The following is a 25,743-nucleotide window of genomic DNA, read 5'->3' as shown; positions in this document are numbered from 1 at the left end:
TAAGGGAGGCGCTGCACGAGTTGTCATGCTTGCGTAACGCTGCCGGTGCTGCGATGAGCTGGTGCAAGCGAAAAGCACACGCACACGTTCGAAATGAACGCGGCAGCGCGGCCGTAATGGGGATCGCAGGCCCTGCCTCCGAAAATTACGCGCAGGGTGAAAAAGGAGCTGTTGTCGCTTAACTGCGTAATTCTCCCTCGCTTTGCAGCGTAACGGTTTCTCCCGGAGCTAATGCTACATGAAAGGATACTCGCTACACAAAACAGCGCTGACTGAGGTGAGCGCGCCTATAACTATTCGCTCATTTTTAACAGGACGCACAGAGCAAATCAAGATAGGTGGCCTGGAGTCGGACACCTTCCTGATCGGTGAAAGGGGCACTCCGGAAATGGCAGTCCTCTCTCCACTCCTCTTTAATCTCTCTCTTCTCCACCTACCGCAGAAACTACAACACATCCCAAACCTTGAGGTAGACTTCTATGTCGATGACATTACCTTATGGACCCCCAAACCGGACGCCCTGGGCAAGCTACAAGATACGCTCCAAGAAGCCGCAGACATAATTACTGAACACGTGCATGTCATGGGCCTCAAATGTGCGCCTCAGTAGACAGAACTGCTGTTTATGAAGAGAGGTAATTCTGAAAACCCTGCAATCCAACAAGTCTACCTCACCATCGAAGACCAAAAGGTATACCCTGCATGCAAGCCAGTCCGGATTCTGGCTCGCCACATTCAGGCCAACAACAGATGGACCCATCAGATAAACCTTCTCAAGCAACAATTAGACCAACTAAGCCACATGATCCGGAGAGTTACGACTAGACATCGCGGAATGAGGGAAGCGGACACCCTACGCCTGGTACAAGCCTTCACCATTTCCCGCGCAGTCTACGTGACTCCCTACATGAATCTTTTAAAAGCTGAGCAAGCCCGACTGGAAACTATACTCCGAAAAGTTACAAGCACAGCCCTGCATTTTCCAGCCTCGTCATCCACGCAGATACGTATGAAGATGGGCGCCCACAACACCCTTGCAGAATTCGTTGAGGCTCACCACTTAACCAACTGGTTAGACTTGGTAAAACACGAGCAGGAATGACCATCCTTACTAAACTCAACCTCAAACCCATACACATTGGTGAAGCACCCAGGGAAATACCACCTGCCAGGGAGGTCCCTTATCGACGTCCGCCCAATACCAAAAAACATGCACCCAGCGAAGCACAAGGCCAGGCGAGAAGCCCGTGCCAAAGCACTCAGCAAGATGCTCCAGTACACAGCCCCCTACACAGGCACAGCCCTGGTCTGTGCAGGTGAAGTTGTAGCCGTGGCATGTACTGGGGACGACAACTCGAAAGTCGCTTCTCTTCGCACCCCTGTAGGAGAAGAAATCCCGATTGTTGAGCAGGTGGCCATTGCTGTCGCCATCATCCAGCACACCCGCTACATCTACACCGACTCCCGAGAAGCCTGCCGTGCCTGCCTACGTGATCGTATTTGGCCTGATGCTCATCATCACAATCTGAAGGTAAGCGGACCATCAGCATCATCTGGACCACCTCCAATAATAAACGAACCAGCGCAGGACAAACTCGCGGGAATACCATGGACTAGGTCAGGCAGGCACGCCCCGCATTCGTAAAAAAATATCGTCAGGCAAGACACGCGTCAAAACTGAAATAATTACAAAAGGAAGCCTTTTCGTAAAAAAATATCGTCAGGCAAGACACGCGTCAAAACTGAAATAATTACAAAAGGAAGCCTCAGTTCCAGCCGTTTCTTGCGTCGTCTGCTGCTAGACGCCGGCAATCAGCTTATTACAGGGAATTCCCTAGAAGACGACGCGCGAGGCTACAAAAAGCCTGCTCGCTTCAACAAGAAATTCCCTAAATGTCCCCAACTTTTTGTCCCCAACTGACAGTGGTTTCAGGAGCCGATCAAAACGTGGAATATTCTTCTCCTTTTAGCCGCATGCAGCGGCGCCGGCTCGCCCGCCGCCGTTTGCATTGCCGGATGTATGCAAACGTTTCGTTTCCGGCTACGTCAGCCTACTCCGCTGCCATGATTGGCTCCGGTTTTGCGGGGCCATCGCGCGACGGAGCGAATCGCCAGTGGGAACGTGCCTTTAAAGAACAAAGGCCAGACTGCAATCCTAATTTTTTTCAGCATTCAAGTGTTTCCATGCCCTGCTGCTTACCTACTGCAGCGCACTGTTATTCACTTTTTCAAACTGAGATGGCTTCCCATTGAGATTCTAATGAACGAGCTTTTACTGTGTGTAATTTGCACATACACACGCATACGCGTTATATACATATATAGCAGGATAACGTGCACTTGTCAAGAACTGTTCACAAATCGACATTTTGATCAGAGGCCGACTATTTTCGATATATATATATATATATATATATATATATATATATATATATATATATATATATATATATATATATATATATATATAACACAGAAATAAGGGTTGGCAGTCGAGAAAACCTCGGAAAGCAAAGGGGAGGATGTGGTAGATCATTGAAACAGATTAAGAATTTGGAAAGAAAGAAAGAAAGTGAAGAAAAAATGCCCGCCAGGTGGGATCCGAACCCACGACCTCCAGAATACCGGTCTCCAGAATACCAGAACACCAGACCGGTATTCTGGAGGTCGTGGGTTCGGATCCCACCTGGCGGGCATTTTTTCTTCACTTTCTTTCTTTCTTTCCAAATTCTTAATCTGTTTCAATGATCTACCACATCCTCCCCTTTGCTTTCCGAGGTTTTCTCGACTGCCAACCCTTATTTCTGTGTTATTTTCAACGAGCCCCTCATTTCCTATATATATATATATATATATATATATATATATATATATATATATATATATATATATATATATATATATATATATATATATATATATATATATATATATATATATACAAGAGAAGAAAAACTTCGAACAAGGTAAAAGCACGATTGTGGCCTACGTTTCAGCAAAGAGAACTTGCTTTCCTCAGGGCAATCTCTCGCCTGGCAGGCAGGGTTTATATAGGGGTAGGACCCCAGGTGAAAGGAGAGGGAAAGAGGGAAGGGAATTTGAGCAAGCTGATTGGTTTCGGAGTGTGTCGGGGGAGAGATTGAGGGGCCAAGAAGGTTGTCTAGTTTAAGCCGCGAAGTAGGTCACACGGAAGTCAGCTGGTGGTTGATATTCGTGGAATTTTTGGACAGAAAGGATGAGAGGGTGCTTATTGACCCGCCGCGGGGTATAGGAAAAGGATCTCAGAACCGCCGGAAGCAGACCAGGCGGTGAGGGTGGGGTCCTTATCAGAAACTATCTGCAAGCCTCAGGTCAAAAGAAAAGATAGAGACGGGGGAAAACTAACTAGGTCAAGAAAAAAATAAAAAAGGAGAAAAAAAAAAACAGGGAGGGGAACCACATAAACCCACACACAAAAGAAAAAGCAATGGCCCGGCAACTGAAATGGCACGTGTCACCCACGGCAACATTCCTGGTACAGGCCTGTCCTGAAACTCAAAAACGAAAAGATAAAGTTAGAGTGACATACGGGGCACAAGACCACGCGGAGTAAAAAAAAATAGAAATTAAAATAAATAAAATTGAATTCCAAAAGCAAAGGTTGGAGGCATGAGGGCGAGTATTAAGCTAGACACTAAGGAATGAAAAAAAAAGGAAAAAAAATTAGGTGACCAGGTACAGAGCAGAGTGAACGGTCATAGTCTTTGGATGAGGTATATGCACGAAAATGCCTAATGCTGTATTCCCGGTGAATATGCCCTTGCGATATTCACCGGGAATACAGCATTAGGCATTTTCGTGCATATACCTCATCCAAAGACTATGACCGTTCACTCTGCTCTGTACCTGGTCACCTCATTTTTTTTTCTTTTTTTTTCATTCCTTAGTGTCTAGCTTAATACTCGCCCTCATGCCTCCAACCTTTGCTTTTGGAATTCAATTTTATTTATTTTAATTTCTATTTTTTTTACTCCGCGTGGTCTTGTGCCCCGTATGTCACTCTAACTTTATCTTTTCGTTTTTGAGTTTCAGGACAGGCCTGTACCAGGAATGTTGCCGTGGGTGACACGTGCCATTTCAGTTGCCGGGCCATTGCTTTTCCTTTTGTGTGTGGGTTTATGTGGTTCCCCTCCCTGTTTTTTTTTTCTCATTTTTTATTTTTTTCTTGACCTAGTTAGTTTTCCCCCGTCTCTATCTTTTCTTTTGACCTGAGGCTTGCAGATAGTTTCTGATAAGGACCCCACCCTCACCGCCTGGTCTGCTTCCGGCGGTTCTGAGATCCTTTTCCTATACCCCGCGGCGGGTCAATAAGCACCCTCTCATCCTTTCTGTCCAAAAATTCCACGAATATCAACCACCAGCTGACTTCCGTGTGACCTACTTCGCGGCTTAAACTAGACAACCTTCTTGGCCCCTCAATCTCTCCCCCGACACACTCCGAAACCAATCAGCTTGCTCAAATTCCCTTCCCTCTTTCCCTCTCCTTTCACCTGGGGTCCTACCCCTATATAAACCCTGCCTGCCAGGCGAGAGATTGCCCTGAGGAAAGCAAGTTCTCTTTGCTGAAACGTAGGCCACAATCGTGCTTTTACCTTGTTCGAAGTTTTTCTTCTCTTGTGTTCTCTACCATCTTCAAAGTTCTACTACTCCCTATATATATATATATATATATATATATATATATATATATATATATATATATATATATATATATATAGGGTTTGGAAAATAAGGGGCTCGTTAGGAAATACAGAAAGAAATGCCGGCAGTCTACAACGCCAAAGAAGGCATAGGAGAATGGTTAGACTATTCTTTACCGTTAGTGACGTTACATTATTTTTTTTAATCAATTACGTGAGAAAGAAAGTAAAACACGCGCCCAGAGTGGGGACCGAACCCACGCCTTTCGATTAGATCTCGAATGCCTTACCAATTCGGCTATCTGGGCGACTGTGTTCTCTTTCACTTTCTGGGGTATTTATATTTACAACTGTATCTGACGCTTGAGGGTGGTAGCCAGCGCCGCTCAGACTACACGGGGAGACGGGGACCTTCTTTTCAACCCCCGGGGCGTGACGCGAACGTCTACAGCCTGTCATTAGCGGGTAACTGGCGGGAAACCCTCTTATGCTACCTTGGCATCATGCTGCCAGAACCGAGGCCCTAGCTAAGCTTTCGTACGATAATAGGGTTTGGAAAATGAGGGGCTCGTTAGGAAATACAGAAAGAAATGCCGGCAGTCAACAACGCCAAAGAAGGCATAGGGGAATGGTTAGACTATTTTTTACCGTTAGTGACGTTACATAATTTTTTTTAATCAATTACGTGAGAAAGAAAGAAAAACACGCGCCCAGAGTGGGGACCGAACATATAGTGAGGACCGAACAGAGTGGGAAAAGTGCACCTAAGTTCGGTTTCCTCCAACTTTACTGCCTGAAGAGCTGGAATTTACATTTGGGTGCGAGGGGCTCACACCTATTGATAAGCCACCTTGAACTGGCCCACACTTGATGAACACCAGTACTCGACGTTGCAAATGCAGAAGTCCTAACTTGACACAGTAAAACAGCAAGGGAAAGACATGAAGGGCAAAATACAGATTCTCACCAGAGGGGTGGGACCATGTGGTGTCCATTTATTTAAAGGGACACTGAAGTAATTTGTAAACATTGCGGGATTACTAGCGCAAATTCTAGTCCGGAGTCCATAGGCCCTGTTTCGACCACTCTGAGTGCGTTTACGCGAATTTAGTGGAAAAATCAATTCGAAAATGCTGTTCTCATATCTAGATCTGCATCCTCGCCCATTTTCTGTGGCGTTTCGTGTGACGTCAGGAGATGACTTGGCTTGACTGCGCTACTGCACGGCTCGCCGACCTTCCGACAGAGTCAGTCGGGCCCATAGAGTCGGGCCAGCCCAGCGTTTAGTCCGCTGGCCGCCGACGAGTAGTCGCAATTCGTTGGCTCAGTTGAAACTAATACCCCTGTCACACGGGCACTTTCAATCGCGATTGAAGTGAATCACGATCGAATTTTCGAGCGCGCTCGACGTACTGCCGCTGCTACACGGCCCGTTTCAACCGCGATCGAGAAGTTGCACCGGTTGCACTTGTGTACGTCAGATGGCGCTAACAATGTACTTGCGTTCGTTGAAGATCGCGTACATAAACATGCAGGGTGGCAGGAAAAGAGAGAAGTGGATGGAGATTAGTAAGCAGCTAGAAGAGGAATATATCCATGGTAGGTATACGCTGTGACCGAGACGCACCTACGGGACTTGGAGGAACCTCCGGTAATCGGAGAGAATGTATGGGAAGGTTGTAACAGGACGGCTGGATTGAGAAAAGGCGGAGGAGTAGGTATACTTATACGGCAGGGGGCTAATTGGAAGAGAGTGAAAGAAGACTGTAAAGAACTAAAGAACATATGTGGATGAAAGGGATAGTGGAGGGTAGGGAGATGGCTTTAGGGGTGTCTTACCTGTGGACGGGTAAGGGTAGGAAAGAACAAAACGGAAAACTGGTGGCGTGTCTAAAAAAAGACATCGAAGATTTGAAACGTTCCGGGGAGGTACTATTGGTAGGGGACATGAACGCCCACATTGAAGATCTAGACGGGTACACAGACTTCAACGGAAATCTAATGCTAGATATGTGTGAGTATGAGAAGCTGATCATAGTAAATAGGGAACAAAAATGCGAGGGTCAAATAACGTGGGAGTGTGGTAGGAGACAGTCGAGCATTGACTACTGCCTTATTTCAGAGGGACTTTATGAATGGTTGGATGGAATGACCATAGATGAGGAAGTGGGCCACAGTCTGAGCAGTGACCACAAGCGCATAAACCTGAGTTTTGGGAAACTGGGGGGCGAAAAAACGGGTCGACCGGGGCAGCGCACAAAGTTAAACAGCAAACAAATTGCTGTTATAGCCAAAAGCATAGAGGCTGACATAGAAAGAAATCCTGGAGAAGAGTGGGAATATGACAGGCTCATCAAGACTATGCAGGAAAGAATAGTCAAGGCAGAGGGGGCCAATCGATGGAGAGGAAAAAAACACCCAAAAGCTGGTGGAACAAATAAATCAAGGCGGTGATAGAGAGGCGTAAACAGGCGTCTAGAGAGCACAGGCAGGCCAAAAGGATGGGGAGACATCAGGAGGAGGTGGTCCTAAAATGGGAGCAGTATAAGCAAATGAAACAGGAAGTGCAGCAATTAGTGCAGGCGAAAATAAAGGGGGGCAGCGAGCGATGGGTAGCGCAAATACGAGGAAGGGGTAGAGACGCGCCGAAAAGGTTTTGGAACCATGTGCAGGCATTAGGGAAACGTACGAGTCCCACAGAAGGTGGCACTATAGAAAACGAGCAGGGGCAGATGCTCAAGGGAGAGGAAGCATTGGCATACCTACACAAAATCATCACGAAGAAGTTCGGTAAGGTGGATGAAGAGGCCCCGCAGCGACACAGAGATGTCGCGGCGGGTAGGCCGGAATGTCTGTAGATAGATGGGAACAAGCTGAAATGGAAAAGAGCAGAAAAAAAGGTCCCCAAAAATACCGCGGCAGGCACGGATGGGATACCGATGGAGTTGATTAATCAGTTAGGACCAAAGAGCAAGGGAAAGCTACTGCAAGCCATCAGAGCAAGGGTAGAAGAAAAGGCAATACCGGTCGCGTGGCAAATGAGCAGAATGAACTTAGTGTACAAGGGCAAAGGAGTCAGCTAGACAAACCCGAGCTCGTATAGGCCAGTAACCGTCACGTCAGTGCTGTACAGGTTAGCAATGCAGGCAGTGAAGTTCGAACTAGAGCAGTGGGTGGAAGAAAATAGGATATTAGGGGAGGTTCAAAATGGGTTTCGAAAGGACAGAAGACTAGACAACTTATTCGTGGTAAGCCAATGCATAGAGGTGGCGAAGATGCAAAACCGACCTTTGTGGTTAGCCTTTCTGGACATTAAAGCGGCGTATGATAATGTAGACAGGGAGCGGCTTTGGAGTATCCTGGAGGACGAGGGAGTTGCGGCAGAATTCATTAGCTTACTCAGGGAGCTATATCGGGAGAACCAAGTGCAAATGGTGTGGGAGTGGGTAACATACAATAGGCCTGTATACACTTACGAGGGTTTGAAACAAGGATGCCCTCTCTCTCCGCTGCTGTTTATGATGTGCATGGCGGGGTTAGAAAGGAAGCTAGAAATCAGCACGCTGGGGTTCGACTTATCCTACATGAAAAACGGGCAGGTGGTGGAACAACGGGTTCCGGGACTAATGTATGCAGACGACATATTGTTGATGGCGGACAACCGGATAAGTATGCAGGGCTTGATGGATATATGCGATGAAGAAGCGACGCACCCAAGGCTATCCTTTAGCAGAGAAAAATCGGGGATCATGGTCTTTAATGACGGCGAGGAGAACAAAACAGTATCAGTGCAGCAAGTAGAAATACCATTGGTGAAAGAGTACAAATTTGGGAGTATGGCTGAACAACAGCGAAGATTACAAGCAGGCGCATGAGGCTCACCTTAAGACGAAAGGAAGACGGAACGCGGCTATAATGAAGCGTAGAGTCCTCTGGGGATACATCAAATACGAGGTGGTAAGGGGAGTCTGGAAAGGGGTCATGGTACCAGGATGAACTTTCGCAAATTCGGTTCTGTGCATGAAGCCAGAAACCCAAGTGGGCCTGGAGGTAAATCAGAGGGCGGTTGGCAGATTGGTCTTAGGGCCCACAGAAAAACTACAAATGAAGCGGTACAAGGGGATATGGGCTAGTCGTCTTTCGAGGCGAGGGAGGTGCAGAGCAAGATAATGTTTGAATGGCGACTTCGTGACATAGAGGACGAAAAATGGGCCGCGAGGGTGTTTAAGTACCTGTATATGAGGAGCGTGGACACGCGGTGGAGACGGAGGACCAGGCAGCTGACCAAGAGGTATACGGAAAGTCAGTACGGAAAGTGGGCGTTTACACAAGTTAAAAAATTACGCCCACCTCCACTCGCAGGAACCCTGATGTGATGCAACGCATCTAATGGGGGGTTCGATTGGCGTTTTCCATCGTATTGATTACGCATATAGCAGGGATTCTCACGCGAAGGGGAGGTGGGCGTAATTTTTCATTTTCACCATGCAATGCACATGCAGTACACGTATGCTCAGGTACGGTCTTTATTGCAGACGAGAATGAGTGCCTTGTGGTCCGTAAAGTGCACAGTTAGGGGCTCGACGATTGCATCAAGCAATCGTCGAGTACTGCGAGAGTGCAAGCGTAACGCGGACGACCGTCGACTGAGACCGTCGGAGCGCGGCATGCCGCTTTATATTCACAGCGCCCGAAGGAGAGGAGAGCGCGGAGAGAGAGAGAGTACTGCACATGCGCAGCGCGCGCAGCGCCGAGCGCAGCGCCACCCACCGGCGCCTAGCAACGGAGCGCGCTGCGCCAACCCGCAGCTGTTTGGGAGAGAGTGTTCGCTATCGGAGAGAGGAGAGGAGGAAAGGCGCAGCTGTGCGGACAACGCCGGACAGACGCAGGAAGGACAGAGGGGCGAGCATGAGATGCGTTGCATCTAAAAGCAGCAATACCGTGGGTAACGGAATACAAATACCTGGGCGTATGGTTAAACGAAGGTCAGGCGTATCTAAAAACTCACCAGGAGCATTTAAGAATGAAAGGCAGGAGAAACGCCTCTATCATGAAGCACAGAGCACTGTCGGGACATAACAGATATGAAGTAGTGAGAGGAATCTGGAAGGGAGTAATGGTACCAGCACTCACCTTTTCAAACGCAGTAGTGTGTGTCAAATCAGAGATTCAATCAGGGTTAGAAGTAAATCAGAGGGCCGTAGGTCGATTGGCATTAGGAGCACAGAGTAAAACAACAAATGAGGCAGCGGAGGGAGACATGGGATGGGCATCCTTCGAAGTGAGAGAAGCACAGAGCAAAATATGTTTTGAAGAACGACTTGGAAATATGGATGATTAGAGATGGGCGGCCAAAGTGTTACGGTATCTTTACATGAAAAGCGTGGACACACAGTGGAGGAAAAGAGCCAGAAGGCTCAGGACAAAGTATAGGAAACCTGGAAGTGCAGGGGAAACGACCAAGGCAATAATAATGAAGTGACAACGACCTGGAAAAAGAGGATGGATGGGAAGATGTCCTTAAATATCTACAGGATCGGGAAGCAGGAGATCACAAGGGAAAAATTATTCAATAATACCAAAGGGAGTGCATTGCTTTTTGAAGCCCGGGCGGGTTGCTTGCGGACAAAAACGCTTATCCGCGAGCCGGTACAGGAACTATGCGCAGGCTGCGGAAATGAGCCAGAAACCATGCGACATATTGTAATGGAGTGCAAAACAAAAGTATCCGTCCAGTCCTCAGTGATGGAGCCATCCAACTTCCGGAAGCCCTTGGCTTTAAGGTTAGCGGAAAAGTGAAGACAGCAGTAGAAGTTAGTAAAAGGTTAGAATGTTGGTGGGAAAAGAACAGAGAACAATCTGGGACGAGATGTGAACAAAGAAGTCAGACTAGCACAAAAATTTCGTAAAGTATTTTCTTTTTATTGATATTATTATTTTTTATTTATTTTGTTTTTAATTTTAGGCGAGGTGATTGTACAGCGGCGTTGCGACTAAAGGCCGACCTCCATGCAGCGAAATGTAGGCGAAAAGGCGGCGAACGTCGCCCGGCGGCGGCCGCTCCGCCGCCGGCGTCGAAAATACGGCTGTTCGTCGGCGATCTACGCGAGCTAGATGTCGAACGCGCGGCGGCGAACGCGACCGGAAGCGGCAAACTGCATTTTGAGGCCGCAGCCAATCACAGCCTCGTACTTCGTTGTACTTCCTGTCCTGTCTTCCATCGGCGGCGTTCGCCGGGTCACGTTGCATGGAGGTTGGGGTGGACGAAAACTGAGCGGCGCGGGCGTCCGCCGCGCCAAGTTCACCGAGAAACTTCGCTGCATGGAGGTGCAACGCCACCCCGTTACAAAGGGGAAGCCAGTAAGCATCATCATCGGCCGGCGTCTGGTAACTTCGCGCGGTCGTAGGTATAGGTAACCAGTGGCGGTCCCAAGGGGGGGGGGGGGGCGAAGTGGGCGATCGCCCCCCCCCCCCCCCCCCCCCCCCAAAGAGGTCCTTAGCTTCTTTTTTTTTTTTTTTTTTAAGCCTTCCAGTTGCGCGGGGGTAAATCCCACTTGTGCGAGGCCGCAAGCGTGTTGTGCACGTCAGAAATGCGGGTTTGAGCCAGCCGTTGCACCACCTAAGGGCGCCAAAAACCCACTGTGTCGCTAACACAAATCACGGTGATTTGTGCGCAAGCGGGTTACAACACATTAAGCGCACACGCCTGCATGGTTATCACCTCCTCCGCAGAATTGGCGCAAGGAGAGGAGCGGTTTTTTATTCCACCCCCCCCCCCCCTCAAAAAAAAAAAAATTCGCCCCCCCCCCCCCAAACCAATTCCTGGGACCGCTACTGTACGTAACTATGGAAATGTTACCGCACGCTTGTTTGGGTCAAGTTATTTGACACTATTTGTGGCATTAGTTGAAGTTTTCACGTCCTGTGTCATTACTGAGCGGGGACGAGAGCATCCCCGCTTTCGTTCGATTGCGCTTGAAAGCCTCGATCGCGCTTGAGTAACCAAGATTTAGTTCGAGCGGGATCGAGTTCGATCGCGATTGAAATTGCCGTGTAGAATGCGCCAGATCCGGATTCAGCTCTATCCCGATCGCGACTGAAAGTGCCCGTGTGACAGGGGTATAAGCCACGACACGTTTGTGGATGGAAGAATGTGCCTATCTTTACTTTGTTAGTTTGTACACTGTATCAAGCTCCAAGTCTTGGTCGCTCCACACAAGCGCCCATGCGATGCATTGCCGACTGGTACGCTAGTGGGAAAATCTAAGGCCACTTGAAGGCGGGAGAAGAGCCAGCGAAGTCAATATAACTACTAAGGATATCAACTGAAACTTTTACCCTACAGCGTAAAACTAGGGTGCAGGAAGCACATTATTGCGCTGGGTGAACAAGCACAGCGGTCAGCACGACGACCACACAGCTGCGAACGCTTTTCCGTCTAAATGCAATTGCTAGACGTGAGATATTGCAGAAGCTGCTTGAAATGCTAAAACTAAATAAAAGTGTAAACTGGTCATACTTTACATACCTTGTTTTCTCATCTTCGGCAGCGCTGGCCCGTGGCCGAGTGGTCTGGAGCGCTAGGTACATTATCTTGCAATTCGTAAGTTCGAATCCCCGAGGGTACATTCGTTAAGTTGAATTTTTCACTTTCGGCCGACGTTTTTTATACTGAGCTCACCATTTCTGGGCCGTAACGTTCACTGCTCCACGAGCGAGTTCGCAGAACGCGCGCAGATTGACACTCGTGCTAGCGAGTTCTCGTTGGTGTGCTGTTTCCAGAAGCATCGACTGCTTGCGGGCATAGGGCACAGGCCAGAATCAGCAGACCCTTGGCCTGGTGCGAACACGCTTTTTACGATGCAGGCATCAGTGAGGGAAGCTCCAAATATGGGGGAAAGGCACTTCAGCGTCTGCGGTGACGCGGAGGGCGTTCATACACTGCGTAGACCTCGGCTAGTGATTACTACGATTCCAAGCCGTCCCGCGAAGCTTATCTTGGGAATTTTACAGCCGACATGGCAAAAGCGTGACGATTATTGAGATATCGAGAATGCCCATCCAACGATAACGTCGGATGTCGAGCACGTTTTTACAGAACCGAAACCGAAACTGGTTTGAATGCTAACCTTGGACATCGTCCAATCACGGTGCACCTCCCCCCGACGTCACAGCCCTTAGTTGGCGCGGCCGCCGCAGACCGCGCATGGTAGTTTTTCTTTTTACGGGCTTTATAAAATAATTACCGACTGATCAACCGAATAAACGATGAAAAGTGTGTTAATTTGAGCCAGTCTACGCAGTGCAAGCAAAAACGGGAGCTTGACAAATTCACTTCAGTGTAACTTCAACAGCCATGCTCTAGCAAAAGCTATGCCAGACTTCTGGGGTTGGCATGTAGCACAGCATATTTATTTTCTCACAAGACAAACACTTGGATTTATTTCACAACATGCCAAGCAGGTTACAAGTGCATTGAGATTAAATGTTAGGGTCTTGGAAAGATGAGTGGCAATGCAACATCTAAAATCTGGCAATACAAAGTCACAAGTATTTATTACAACTTTTTAAGCACACTGCAAAAATATCTGTACTGGGTACACTTGTTAAGCCTCCAACTTTTTATACCTCATTTTTATTTTTTCTTTGCTCAGTTTCGCATGAAGCAGGGATACTCTCTCTCTACCTTACCAGGGTGCATTATGAAAAGCTCAACTGTCTTGATGCTCACATGGTTAGCATAAAACTAATGCAACTCTTCATAACGTACTTAATCCAAGAATGTGGCAAGCAGCAAATAAATCATGCTGCACATAACACGAATGCATGATGCCGCTATGGGATAACACTAGGAAAAAGGCAGACTGGAGGACTAGACTTTGTTCGAACAATGGACGCGTATGACATTGAGCGATCTGAGAGCACGCAGGCGCATCGAGTGGCCATACAGATTGGAAGTTGTTGGATAACAGGCAATGTAGTCCAACAACAGATGACAAAGGCACGAGGAAAAGCGGCTGCTAGAACCAGGAGAAACCCTGCAACAATAACTGTTCTGAAAATGACAAGCCAAGCAGTGGGCTTATATTAAATATATATATATGGATGTGTGTATACATATATATCACCATTTTTAACACAGCGCTGGCTGCATGCTATGGACAAATTGTAACTTTTGTTGTACGTTATAAAAAAATTCAAAGGTTGAAGTCAACCCATATATTCAGGTGTGCATGCTTTTTCTCATTTCTGCCATCATTCTTCATCTAATTATTCCCTTGTTTCTTCACCCACTTCATGGTGGCACAAGTAAGTGCACTGTTTTGCCTTGACAGATGCACCGCCTGCATCAGCTTTGGCGCTGCACCAATTTCTATGGCTGAGCTTTACCCACACGGGGCACACACCACGCTTGCGCACCAGACTGAAAGACCAAGGGGAATGCGAGCAGGGGGTCAGCCTGAAGGGCGGCAGACGATGCAGTCTGACGAGCACCACCACCACACAAACCTGGTGCAGCTGCCTAGCCCAGCATTGAGGAGCTTCACAACCCAACAGAACGCTGCTGCAAGCTGATGTCTGGAGACAGCGGCACATGCACTTGCCGATGACACGTGCCCATGATCGACAGGCTTAACACGTCCCCACGCGAAACTTGAAACCTCACACGCAGAAACTACACTACGGAGTAGCTCAGTTATTTGCGTCCGCATTTAAACGAATATAATGGTGATAGGCGCAGCAACTGCCAAACAGAATATGAAGCACGAGCACACCCTAAAGGGGGTTTGCATGTCTTTGCAAGCATAGGGGCCATTCAAATGCTGATGCCAACTCGAATAAACCTGGATGAAAAATCAACGTGTTCAAAAGGAGTTGCTTCTATCAGCCGGCCAAATAAAGACACCCTGCAAAGCAGTGCCCAGATCCCCTGCTGAGCACAGGACACCTGCTTAAAAAGGGGCTTAAACCAAAAAACAGCTCAAAAGGAAGGAAGACCAAGGAAGACTTTCCCACTGATATGCAGCTTGCAAAAGCAGCCGTGATCTACAAACGGGGTGACAAAAACATCTTTGGTAACTAACGATCAATATCAGTGTTTACATTTTTCTCTCAAGGACTTGAACATATCCTTCATCAGTGCCTCCATAAATTTTTTGTCAGGCACTGTGTAATAACTTAATGTCAATATGGGATTACAAAAAATATATCGACTGAACATGCCTTCCTTAACGAATAAAAATACACCCTGAATAACTTTGAAGTGCAAAATCTCCCAATTGGCATCTTTGTTGATTTCAGCAAGGCTTTAGATTCCCTAAATCATAATCTCCTATTCACAAAACTGGAACACTATGGTGTATGAGGTCATGCCTTGAACCATAGTAGGTCTTATTTAGGGTCACGAAAACAGTATGTTTAAATTAACCACTGTTCCTCAGATGCCTTATATATTACACATGGAGTTCCACAGGGTAGTATTTTGGAGCTACTCCTGTTCAATATATTTATGATATTTGTAACGTTAGGCAACAGGCAAAGTACATAACATATGCTGAAGACCGCAGCATTTTCCTATTGTCTCCCGATTTAAACCAACTTACTGACACTGCAAATTGCACGATACAAACTTTAGAACAGTGGTCTTTTTTTTAATGCATAAAATAATTGAGGAAAAAAACGAAAGCCATAATCTGCCGCAATAAAGGTAGAGATTTAATTGTTCCACCACCTATTTTTGTGACTGGTGGTGTCATTGAGCATGTTGACAGCTTTAAAATTCTTGGCATTACATTTACACCTAGAATGTCTTGGGATACCTGTGTCACTCATGTTTCAATGAAACTTTCCAGACTTGCCGGCATTAATTTGAGCCACAAATTTCTGTTGCCAACGAGAACTAAGTTGATTTTGCATTATATATTTTTTCACTCATGTTCGAATTATTTTCTTGTCTGGGGCAACATCGCAGCATCAAAGGCAGTGGAAACCTGGTTGAATGTCCCCGGGTTTTACAACCCGGGTTTTACGACAAACAAGTTGAGTCTCAGCTGGGCTTAAGCAATGCATGAAAAGCCTCGGTTATCCAACGCAATTTCACGACTGACCCGCGTTATCCGACAACCGACACAAAGTGCACGACTGATTGGTGGATGAAATTAAAGTGCCACGAGCCCGTTCAGAGGACCTTGAACCCTCTCAATAAGTTTTATCCAGCATCTTTAGTTTCCCTTCCCTCCTGCAGCGGCCAGCTTCTCCTCACTATAGTTTCTTTTTGTGATGTTGCGCAGCGGTCGCAGGGGCTCTGTGCAGGTGCACATTTCTCCTACTCGGCAGTGAATTGCCAACGAGGTAACGCCGGCAGGCTTAAGCTTCCCGATGTGTTTGTCAGGATCGCTTGTGCCATGATCCACACTGGCTGGCGGGAATTGCGGCAGTGGACTGGACCGCGGTAAAAGGTTCACTTTAATAGTGCGATTGGCACGTGCATTTCTATATTCTTTTTGCCTTTATCTTGTAAACCTGTCAGGCGAAAATGTATGTATAGTCCCAATTGTTTGGTTTTTACGACAGCATTATACGACGCTTTTCCACGGTCCCAATAAGTTGCGTAATCAGGGTTCTACTGCATTCAAAAGCTATTAGCATTGCAAAAGACAATGCTTCGTTTAATTATTAATGCACCTCACAACTCCCCAAGTAGACCTATTCCTGCTGAATTAAGCATAATACCAATCAAAAAAATTTTTTACTACAGAATTGCATGTTTCTATAAAAAACTGACTGGCATAAATGACCCGTTTTTCTCAACTTTAGTAGCCCTTACAAGCCATCAGACGCCTTATCTCATGCGAAAAGCAAATGCTTTTGTGTTGCCCCGACACTGGCAAAATTATGGCTTTTCCATACTGAGATATATCATTCCCAAGTACTGAAAACAATGCCCTTCGACAACATCAACATTGTGTCTTTTCACGCCATTCACCCATCGTTTGTTTAAAGTTGAATTGTACAGTGCATTTCTTTCTTATCAAAACTGTGCGGGTAAACACATTCATGTTGCCCTATTGATAAATGATTGTGAAGCACAAATCTTTATTGTGCAATCACTTTTGCACAATACTCTTGATAATACTGACTCTAGGTTGTATTTATGCCAACCAATTTTTGTCATTGTTTCCAACATGCAGGGGTGGCGAAACTAGTCAAGCGGTGGCAAACAGTGCTCTTTCCTTGCCAACCTCAATTTTCCCTCTAAAAGTGAAAATAAAAGTTGACTGATTGATTGACTAGACACATGCAGTCCTGACTGCAAACTTAAAAGTTTTATTACAAGAAGCGCATGTGCGCAAGGTAATACTCAATTAATACGTGTCTCAATTTATAATCTCTAGCCCTGCCATTTTTTGTATGTGTTATTTTGTACACATGTACAAAACCCCTTTCTTCTTTTCAAGAAAACTTTTAGTTGGCAGCCAGCGATGCGTGTCTGGTCTTCCTTGGCCCCGTCTTTTGCGCTGCTTTTCCCTTCTTCCATTCAAGCAGTATGCACCAAGTGGCCTGTGCTACCTCTGTTACCGGAAAGGGGGCAGCAAGCTTGCGCAGGCCGTTTTTGACGCCTCCCGTGAATGCTGAAGTCGCAGCATAGGAACGCTGCAGGCTGGGAAGACAACTTTGCCTGCGTCGTATAGCCACCGTGGCGGGTGACTCAAGAGAACCCCAAAGCGCATTTCACTCAAATGTATCACCAGTTACCATTTTGCCAATGCACTAAAAGCTTTGCTTGGAAAAACTGACACGAGGAAACGACAGAAAATTGAATGCAGTAAAAAAAGAACCCCCAGCAAAACCTATTTTGACAAGACGGAAGGACAACAAGGTCATCCCTGAACTGCACACATGTACGTATTGCAGGAAAATTGAAAGTGAACTAACAATGGCCTTGTCAACTCGTGGAGCACTTAGCACCACAATTACACCTGCGTCCACTGCAGGATGGAGGGCTGTCCCAGACTGCCAACCACTCCTGTCCCGAGGTGTCCAAATCTATCCTGTGCTTCCCAATGAGCATCAAATTTCATGCTCCATCACGACAACTGCCAGTGCAGCCTCTAGGTAGCGCCTGTGTCACCCGAGTGGCGTGCCCGGCCACCTCTTGATGTCTGCTTCCTGGTCCAAGTACCCGCTCCCTAAGCATTACTCCCGCCATCCTTCCTACGGCTCGTTGGGATGGCCCAAATCTTCCTTCCACTAAAACTGCTACCGCATTTGTAAAAGTGCGCTATGGAACGAGTAGTTTGCCACCGTTATGTTTCATTTGAAATGTCGCAGCTTGTGGCGCAAAATTGTTCTCATTCTCCCTGTGTTATACTGCCAACGCCATGTAAAAGATCACGGGCCCAGCCAAGCTGTTAAGCCTGCTCTTAGCCCATGCACCCCTCCAGATGTATTTCTGGGAAACAAACTTGACTTTCCAGGCATTCAGTAAGGAGCCAAGTTCCTGCACCTTATGTAACTCACCACTTGGGTGCACATTACTTGTGTAGCTTTCTTTATAGTAACACAGGCAGCTTGCTGTTCACTGCTTTAGAATGCTCGCTGAATGCTCCCCAGCCCATGGCAATCCTATGCCAGATTTCCTTGTCACAGCCTAGATTGGCATTGACCACTTATGTAAGAATGCTATGTTCATAGTCTGCTGTTTAATGGCCCCGGCTTGAGGGGGTGCTACATGCATGAATATTTAACATTGCTTTTGACTAAACACATTTATCTTCAGTGCTACAACTATGCTTTCCGAATAGAGTTCATTTGCAGCTCTTCTAAACCACTGAACAAGACTGTCATCCAGTCTCCCCACTTACTGGCGCCACTGACTTCTCCCAATCAAGCTTTCTAAATGTCCCTTTAGACATGCTGTAAACTATTCCAGGCTGCTTAACGCAAAATGCAGGCCATGTTCAACTGCAGAGAAAAGTGCTTTTTACGGCGTGGGTTGAACCATGCCTTGAAGAGACCACAACGACAAGCCAGAACCTTGCCTCAACTGAAAAATTTAGTAGTATATAACTCATGAACTGCCATTTCCAAGGACGCATTCCACATTTCAAATTGCCCACTTTAAAATAACCCTGATGATGTACTACCAGAACTACTTACAGCATTCTTGGCAGAGAAAAAAAATGCTCTTAGGACTCTGGCACAACCTCGTTAGTTCATGGTGTTGAAAAAAATCGTACAGCGCAAACAAACGGGATGGAGGACACAGGCAGCACATTTCCCCTCTGTGGGGAGAATGCAAGGAGAACCGGCACGAGTGCTGGAGGATTTACGAAGACGCCCCCTAGTCTGGCCAGCAGGTGGAAGAACGCAGGGCAACAGACCGAGGCTGGTGGCGCAGACTACGGAATCCGTGGGAAACCAAGCCCCTGTAAGTGTCAAGGGTCTTGCGCTGCTCCTGTAGCGGCACTAAGTAGCGCCATGGTTCCCGAATATTTTGGAACAGGGACCCAAGTTCAGCTATGAGCCTGTGGCGAGTCACCCACAGCTGCCTGCCATTGTGCACCATGTCGCGGAACGCACATCTGAACAGGACTGGGAACAAGCGAGGAGCAACGGGATCACTCTGTGCTGCGCCCCGTAAGTGGGAAACCTCCGGCTAAGCCCTCCTCCGAGAACGCCGTCGGCTGTTCGCATGGAAGAAGCCCAACATTACTGCAGGCAGACAAGAAAGGCGGCTTTGTACCGATGCCCAAGGACCTTTTTGGTACAAAAGCTATGCAGGCTGCTGAGAGTAATTCCAGAAGCTTACAATCTGTTTCAAAACGACAGAAGAATCCGGCATGCCGGAGGAGTGCCAGTCGAAATCTTCAAGAAACTCAGTGTACAAAGCCGAAAGTGGTTCTTTGCAGCTGCCAAGACTCACAAATCCATGTGCCCCCGCAGGGTTACCATTTGGGAAAGACAGCTGGCCACACCTGGTCTTTTCCCTCCAGAGTTCAGCAGATGGGGTTTGGAGAATGCGCCAGTGCAGTGTGCCACGACCGCCTTCTCCGCATTACTCCATACATCAGGACCAGTGCTGTTTGCGAAAGGATGCAAATTTGCAGAGAAGTTCCAAAGCGCGGCTGGTATCAATAGCCAGCAGTTTTTAGGATCGCTACAATTTCATTTCAAGTCCATTGCCATTCTTTTTGAAAACGAATTGTATGAATGTAGAGGCTCTTCTGTTGCACCCGCCCTCTGTGACATCTGGCAAACCGTGTAATGCCCTGTATTTCAACAATAATGCAGATCTTGCGAAAGTTACAAACGCAATTGTTAAAATAACGTATATGGAGACAATTGGTTGGACGAAATTTTGAAAAACTAAAAGATAGGAGAAATAGAAAATAGGCAAAACGTATAGTGCATGGCATTTCCATAACAATGCAGATTTTGCAAAAATTCCACCTATAATCATTATATCAGCGTAAATGAAATACCCTAAAAAATAATAAAAATAATAAAAATATTACGGAAACTGGTGAACCGTGTAACGCCCTGGCTTTCCACAATAATGCAGATTTCGTGAAAGTTCCAAATGTAATCCTTATAATAACGTTAGTGGAGATAATTAGTTGGACAAAATTTTGAAAAACTAAAAAATTTGGCTGGAAAAAAATCACACTCCAGAGAAGCGGCATAAGAATTCTACAAATTAGTAGATAACTCTCTAAATTTCTGAAGAATTTTTTGACAGCACAGAGCCAGACTAGAGTGGGTGGTGCTTTCGCATCGTTCCACTACAGAGACGTGGTCCTGGGCTGCATTTCCCCCATGTGTGCTTCTTCCCTGCAGCGTTCGCTCAAGAAGGCTAATAACGTCAATGTCCAGGGGTCGTCACGTTTGCCTTTCCCCTGTGTTTAGCTTCATTACCTAAATGCATAATGCATCAAACTCGGCATTTTTAAAATCCTGCATAGGGTTGCCACCTGCCCGGTTTTCGACAGACCCGATCGAATGTTTTAGACAGTGGGCCAGTTGTGTCTTTTTCTTCAACTTCAAAGTTTCTGAGGAAGCTGTATAGCTTTCCTTTGTAGCCGCATGGCTGCATTCAGGTGGATGTCAAACTTTCCTTCGCAGAAACCTTGGGGATTTCCCCTAAATCCGGTCGTGCAAGTGCTCTAGTTGATTGATTGATTGTGGGGTTTAACGCGCCGACGCAACGCAGGCGATGAGGCGCGCGGTAGTGGAGGGCTCCGGATTAATTTTGACCACCTGGGGATCTTTAACGTGCGCCGAAATCTCGTACACACGGGCGTTTTTGCTTTTCGCCTCCATCAAGTGCTCTAGTTTGAAATGCCAAACTGAAGGCTTAAACTAGCAACCTGAACTGTTCACAATTGCAGTTTAATCTTGTTAAACTGGATGCACACAATAAGCTTCCTGAGTCTCCTTGCCTCCTTAATTAGAAAAAATGTGTTAAAGGGGCCCTGAATACAAAATACCTGTTTATTTTGTCGGAAAGATTTGGTGTTTCATAGTGCCCTCAGCGCTTGTCCGGCAGCAAACTATGCTTTATTCAATGTGAAATTTAACAGTTCAAGCCAAAATTTCAATTCTACCACTGCATCACGTATTTTGTAACGTCGTGAATGGCATATCCAGGATAGGTATATGAAACAAAAAACGGTATGTTGACCAAGGCAGCCAACCATGCTTAGCGTGGTTACTATCTGCCTTCACAGATGGTGAACTATACTGTTCAAGGACCCCTGTCCACACACGTTTTTTGTTTGTTTGTTTTGACCGGACTTGCACCTGGCTATTGCTGCAGCTGATAGTAATTGTGTCATGAAATATTGGATATCACTCGACAGCAAGGGTCCCGTAGGCAGCAGCACTGCTTATGCCAGTTGGCCCGGGTCGTGTCAGGCGGCCCAACGCACTCGGTGGCTGGGCAGTGTCGGCCGGCATAGTGCAGGCCGCACACCCTAGTGCTTCTATGTTTACACGTTCGTTCGTAAATTCCATTGTTTACCCCAACGTTCTCACTGCTATAAAAAGAATGTGAACTAAATTCACGCACAACCAGCCCATTGTAGGTACAAGCTTATAATCTGTTTAATTTGCATTGGAGTCTGTCGGCCTCGGCCAATTGCCGCAAACTGCCCATAATACATCGCAAGGTCAGTGCGGAAGAGTCGACGGTGAGTGGTGTGGCCATTCTCTGTTTTCCTTGTTATAGCAGCTTATTTGAGCGAAGTTTGCGCTGAAAGTGTTGTTCTAACGAAGCAGCCTTTCGAATGCATCAAACTTGCATTTTGTCTTCATGGCCCCTTACACCGATTTCTGCCAACATTTTTGTTACTTATTTATCGCTTTTTGCTCCAGCAGAGAATCTTTAAGTAGGCTCCGATGCATTAAGAGTCGCAATAACATGAGCCCGTGCGCTGAGCTAGTGAGTACAGGAACATGCAACTACAGAACTCCAGAGCAAAATAAGTTACTGCTTAAAACATGCTCCAAGCCTTGGCACTGTGGAAATAGAAAGCTCACGAAACATAAGCTTTAGCCAGTGCTGAATATTACTGCGAGTCAAACACACAGATCCTTAATTTTGTGCTAAGTGACCTTGGGCACATCAACTTCTGTCACAAGCAGAAAATCAATGCAGGTCCGAGAAGCCGGAAAAAAAAAAAAAAAAAGAAAATGCAACTGAGTGCGACACCCCATGTTGCCTAACTACGATAAAAGCTAGAATATAAATGCAGGTCTTGACAAAGGTGGGTGTAAAAGAACCACCACTGAGAAAAGTTACTTCACCCAAAACTGACAAGGCAAGCTTGGAGTGAAGAGACGTATACAGCGTTGCAACAATAAATAAGCGTTTTTCAAACCACTTTTTCGTTTTTCCTCCATGTTTCTACAAGGGCCTCATTTCTTTAATAACTAAAATTGTGATAGCATCTACCTGTTATTTAGAGATAGAATAAAAACGATTTCCATTCATGGGAAATCCGGTGGCCATAATGTGAAAATGATCCACTTGAATGTTGATGCCACCTGGCGTATCCAAAACAAAATGCACAATGCCAGCTGTGACTTCCACAGTAAGCTTGGGCGTAAGCCACAACCAGCACTGCACATTTCGATTTGGGCTTGCTAGGTGGCCTCAACCTTCTGCATTAATCATTTCAACAATATGGCCGCTGCATTTCCCGTGAGTGGAAATCGCTTTTATACGATAGAGCGAGATGGGCCACAAAATGTGCCCATGGTCTTACCCTCGCACCAACTCGCACGTGGGGAAACAGTGTCAACGCGTGTTCACACCAGGTGGAAACACCCGCACAAATGCTGGAAGGTGCAGCACACTAGACTGGCTGTGTTCAGAGATTCAACGTGCATAGAAAATCCACCCGAGCAAAGCTTTCATCTGAGCCCACACAAAACGCAAGAAAGAAAAAGCAGTGCTCAGAAATTTTCATTTTCTTTAGACCCCCATTGGTGACATTCCAGATCCAAAGTTTCCTTCTTGCAGTCAACACCGGCACTGCATTAACGAGGCTGTGGCGCACACAGCGCTAACCAGTCACACAAGGGCTGGCTCCACAACGAGAACTGTGGGACCAGATTCCCCACGACCACTAGCAAGCACCAACTGCTTCGCGACGAAAGCGAGCGTCTTTTTTCCCGCGTGCACATGCAGTCTTCCCTGCAAGCAGATTCAGCTCCGAAGAAAACACGGTGAACGGGAGGGAAGCGTGACGCAAGGGTGTCACCCGCAGACGAGCACAGCGCTGTTCCTTAAACCTTCCCCAAGGGCACTGAAAAACACACAAAACAATGTCTGCTCCATCCGCAGGCATGTTCGCTGCATGGATACACAACAGGAAAATAAGGCTGCAGATAATGGTGGTTCGACAGGTGCACTTCAACTGTCTGTAGCACGCGAGCAAAAGGAGAAGAAAAAGCCCACAAGTCTCACAAAAAGTGTAGCCTCACAAAACTGACAAATATAAAGCACCTGAAAAGTGAAACAATGATTGCATAACTGTGTAAAGAAAGTAAAAAAAAAGGGGGTGTGCGTGACTCGTACATGTTCACGGTGGGAATCCGTGCGCAGGTGGGCCCAGGTCCCAGACGGGAACAGTAAGAGGGGAAAAACGCCCACTCTCACTGGGACTAGACATCTACTGGCAGGCGCCGAAAAAAGAGGAGAAAAAACAAACAAACAAAGAAACATGAACACCAAGTGCCGAAAGACAGGAACAGTCAGAATGGGATGGGAGCCCAAACTTCCCAGCAGTGGAGGACATGTGGCTGTGCGTCCCCCTCTCCCTCGTCTGCTGCTCAGGTCTGCTACAGCATGCCCGGGGAGTCGCGCTCCTTGTTTCCAGACTTCTCAAAGAACATGTAGTCCTGCAGAGGAACGTGCAGAGGAGCAGCTTCAGGGCTCTGAGAAGGGCGCGCGACTCAAGCGCAAGTATGCAGTGGTTCACCCAAACCTTCCAGCAGGACACAAAGCATCGACATCGTGTTGTCAGTTTCTTTCATCGATACCTTGAGGCCTGGCCAAACCAACGTTACTAGAATAAGCTCAGTTTCGGAGCTCCACATCCCCGCCAGCGGAGGAGGGCGGGTCGAACGGCGATCGCGACAACTAGCGGCGCTGCAGTCAAGTCTTGCGCTACTCTCGGTGCGTCGTCTGCTTCGGCGGCAGGCCGCCGCGCAGACGTACTGCGGCAGCTTTCTAGTAGAGCTATTGCTAAAGTTAAACATCGATCATCTTTCCAGTCGACTAGCTTAAATGCCTTCGTCCTTCTAGTCGACGTTACCGCATCGCATTTGTGCACTGTTTAAGTGGAAATGCGTTGGGTCGCCTGTATGCACTGACCTGCACGCGCAGCTAATTGGCTAGCTAAGAATCGACGGTCGGCCTATATTTCAACTGTCTACATTGCCTTTAACTTCATGCACGGTAGTTTCTAAGCCAATTACACTTTTCAGTGTAGTTTTTATAACTACTGCACCCTCTTACCTCGACAAAAACGACCCAACGAGTTTGTGAAAGCAGTGCCTTTATAAGTGCTTTTATGTCCACGCGGCAATACGACAGTTTTTCTGAATCTCGTCGGTGCGAGGTCCCGTTAACCAGCTTCCGATGTAGAGTTCCTATGCTAAACTTTTATATCAACTGGGCTGGTCCCACTTCATCTCGTATTTGTGCACTCTGTGGTGCATACGAGCATTAGATCACCAAAGATGAAAGTTCGCTTCAGAGTTCTGACGCTCAGTTCATCTGTGAAAAACGCACTTGAATTTTGTGAGTTCGCATTAAAGCTTGAATGCGCTATTTAAAGGTGCTCATGGTACGCCTGAATTCACAAGGATCTTTGACCGCCATTTTGATGTCTTGAACTCAAGAAATCCGTTCAGCTGGTCATACAAGACATTTCTCCGAAAGGCGAATCAGGCTTGGCGCGTAGCTAGCGCCACCCAGAAAAGAAAGCACTATTGTAGCCATTACTAGACGAGCCATCAGCCACTTAAAGGCTGGGGGCAATGCCGCCATTTTGAAGTGTGTGGATAGTGGCCTGCGTGCGGTGTGGGGTTTGGTTATGATAGCGCAATGGCACCAAACAAGCGGTGCCATTATAGTGACGCTTTTAAAAGAAAAGTTGTTTTAACTGCGGAGTTGTCGTCGAACGTTCAAGCCGGGTGGGACTTCGGCGTGGATAAAAAAATGTCCGTCGTTGGAGGACGCAACGGGAGAGGATATTTGCGTGCGCCGCAACGAGGATGGCATTCACTGGACCACGAGAAGGCTATCACTATGAAATAGATATGGCATTGGCTGACTTCGTTCGGATGCAGCGAGCAGCTGCCCTTCCAGTAACGACGGAAGTGCTCCAGGCAAAAGCAAGGGAGCTTTAAAGGGAACGAGGCTTATCGTGGGCACACTTCAAAGCCAGTCGGGGCTGGCTTTGAATCAAATGTGCTTGATGGTAGTGAGGACAGCACACTGTTTGAAGATGACAATGATAAAGAAAGCGACGAGGCTAGCAGCGATGATGAC

At 47.0% G+C, this 25,743-nt stretch overlaps 1 protein-coding gene across 2 annotated transcripts in view; it reads right to left on the bottom strand.

The window, feature by feature from the left end:
- Positions 1–13,089: 13,089 nt before the first annotated feature.
- Positions 13,090–25,743, bottom strand: part of LOC144170856 (phospholipid scramblase 2-like) — a 70,716-nt gene continuing 58,062 nt past the window's right edge. For both annotated transcript variants that reach the window (XM_077700879.1, XM_077700880.1), the window contains exon 8: positions 13,090–24,086. In XM_077700879.1, coding sequence (XP_077557005.1) covers positions 24,027–24,086 — 60 coding nt within the window. In that variant the 3' untranslated portion in view covers positions 13,090–24,026. The remainder of the gene's footprint in view (positions 24,087–25,743) is intronic.

Source organism: Haemaphysalis longicornis, unplaced genomic scaffold, assembly GCF_048455015.1.
Source record: "Haemaphysalis longicornis isolate Haplotype H1 unplaced genomic scaffold, Haemaphysalis longicornis Haplotype H1 scaffold_2, whole genome shotgun sequence".
NCBI lineage: Eukaryota > Metazoa > Arthropoda > Arachnida > Ixodida > Ixodidae > Haemaphysalis > Haemaphysalis longicornis.
Note: the sequence above shows the minus strand (reverse complement) of the source record. Positions and strands in the feature narration are given on the sequence as shown.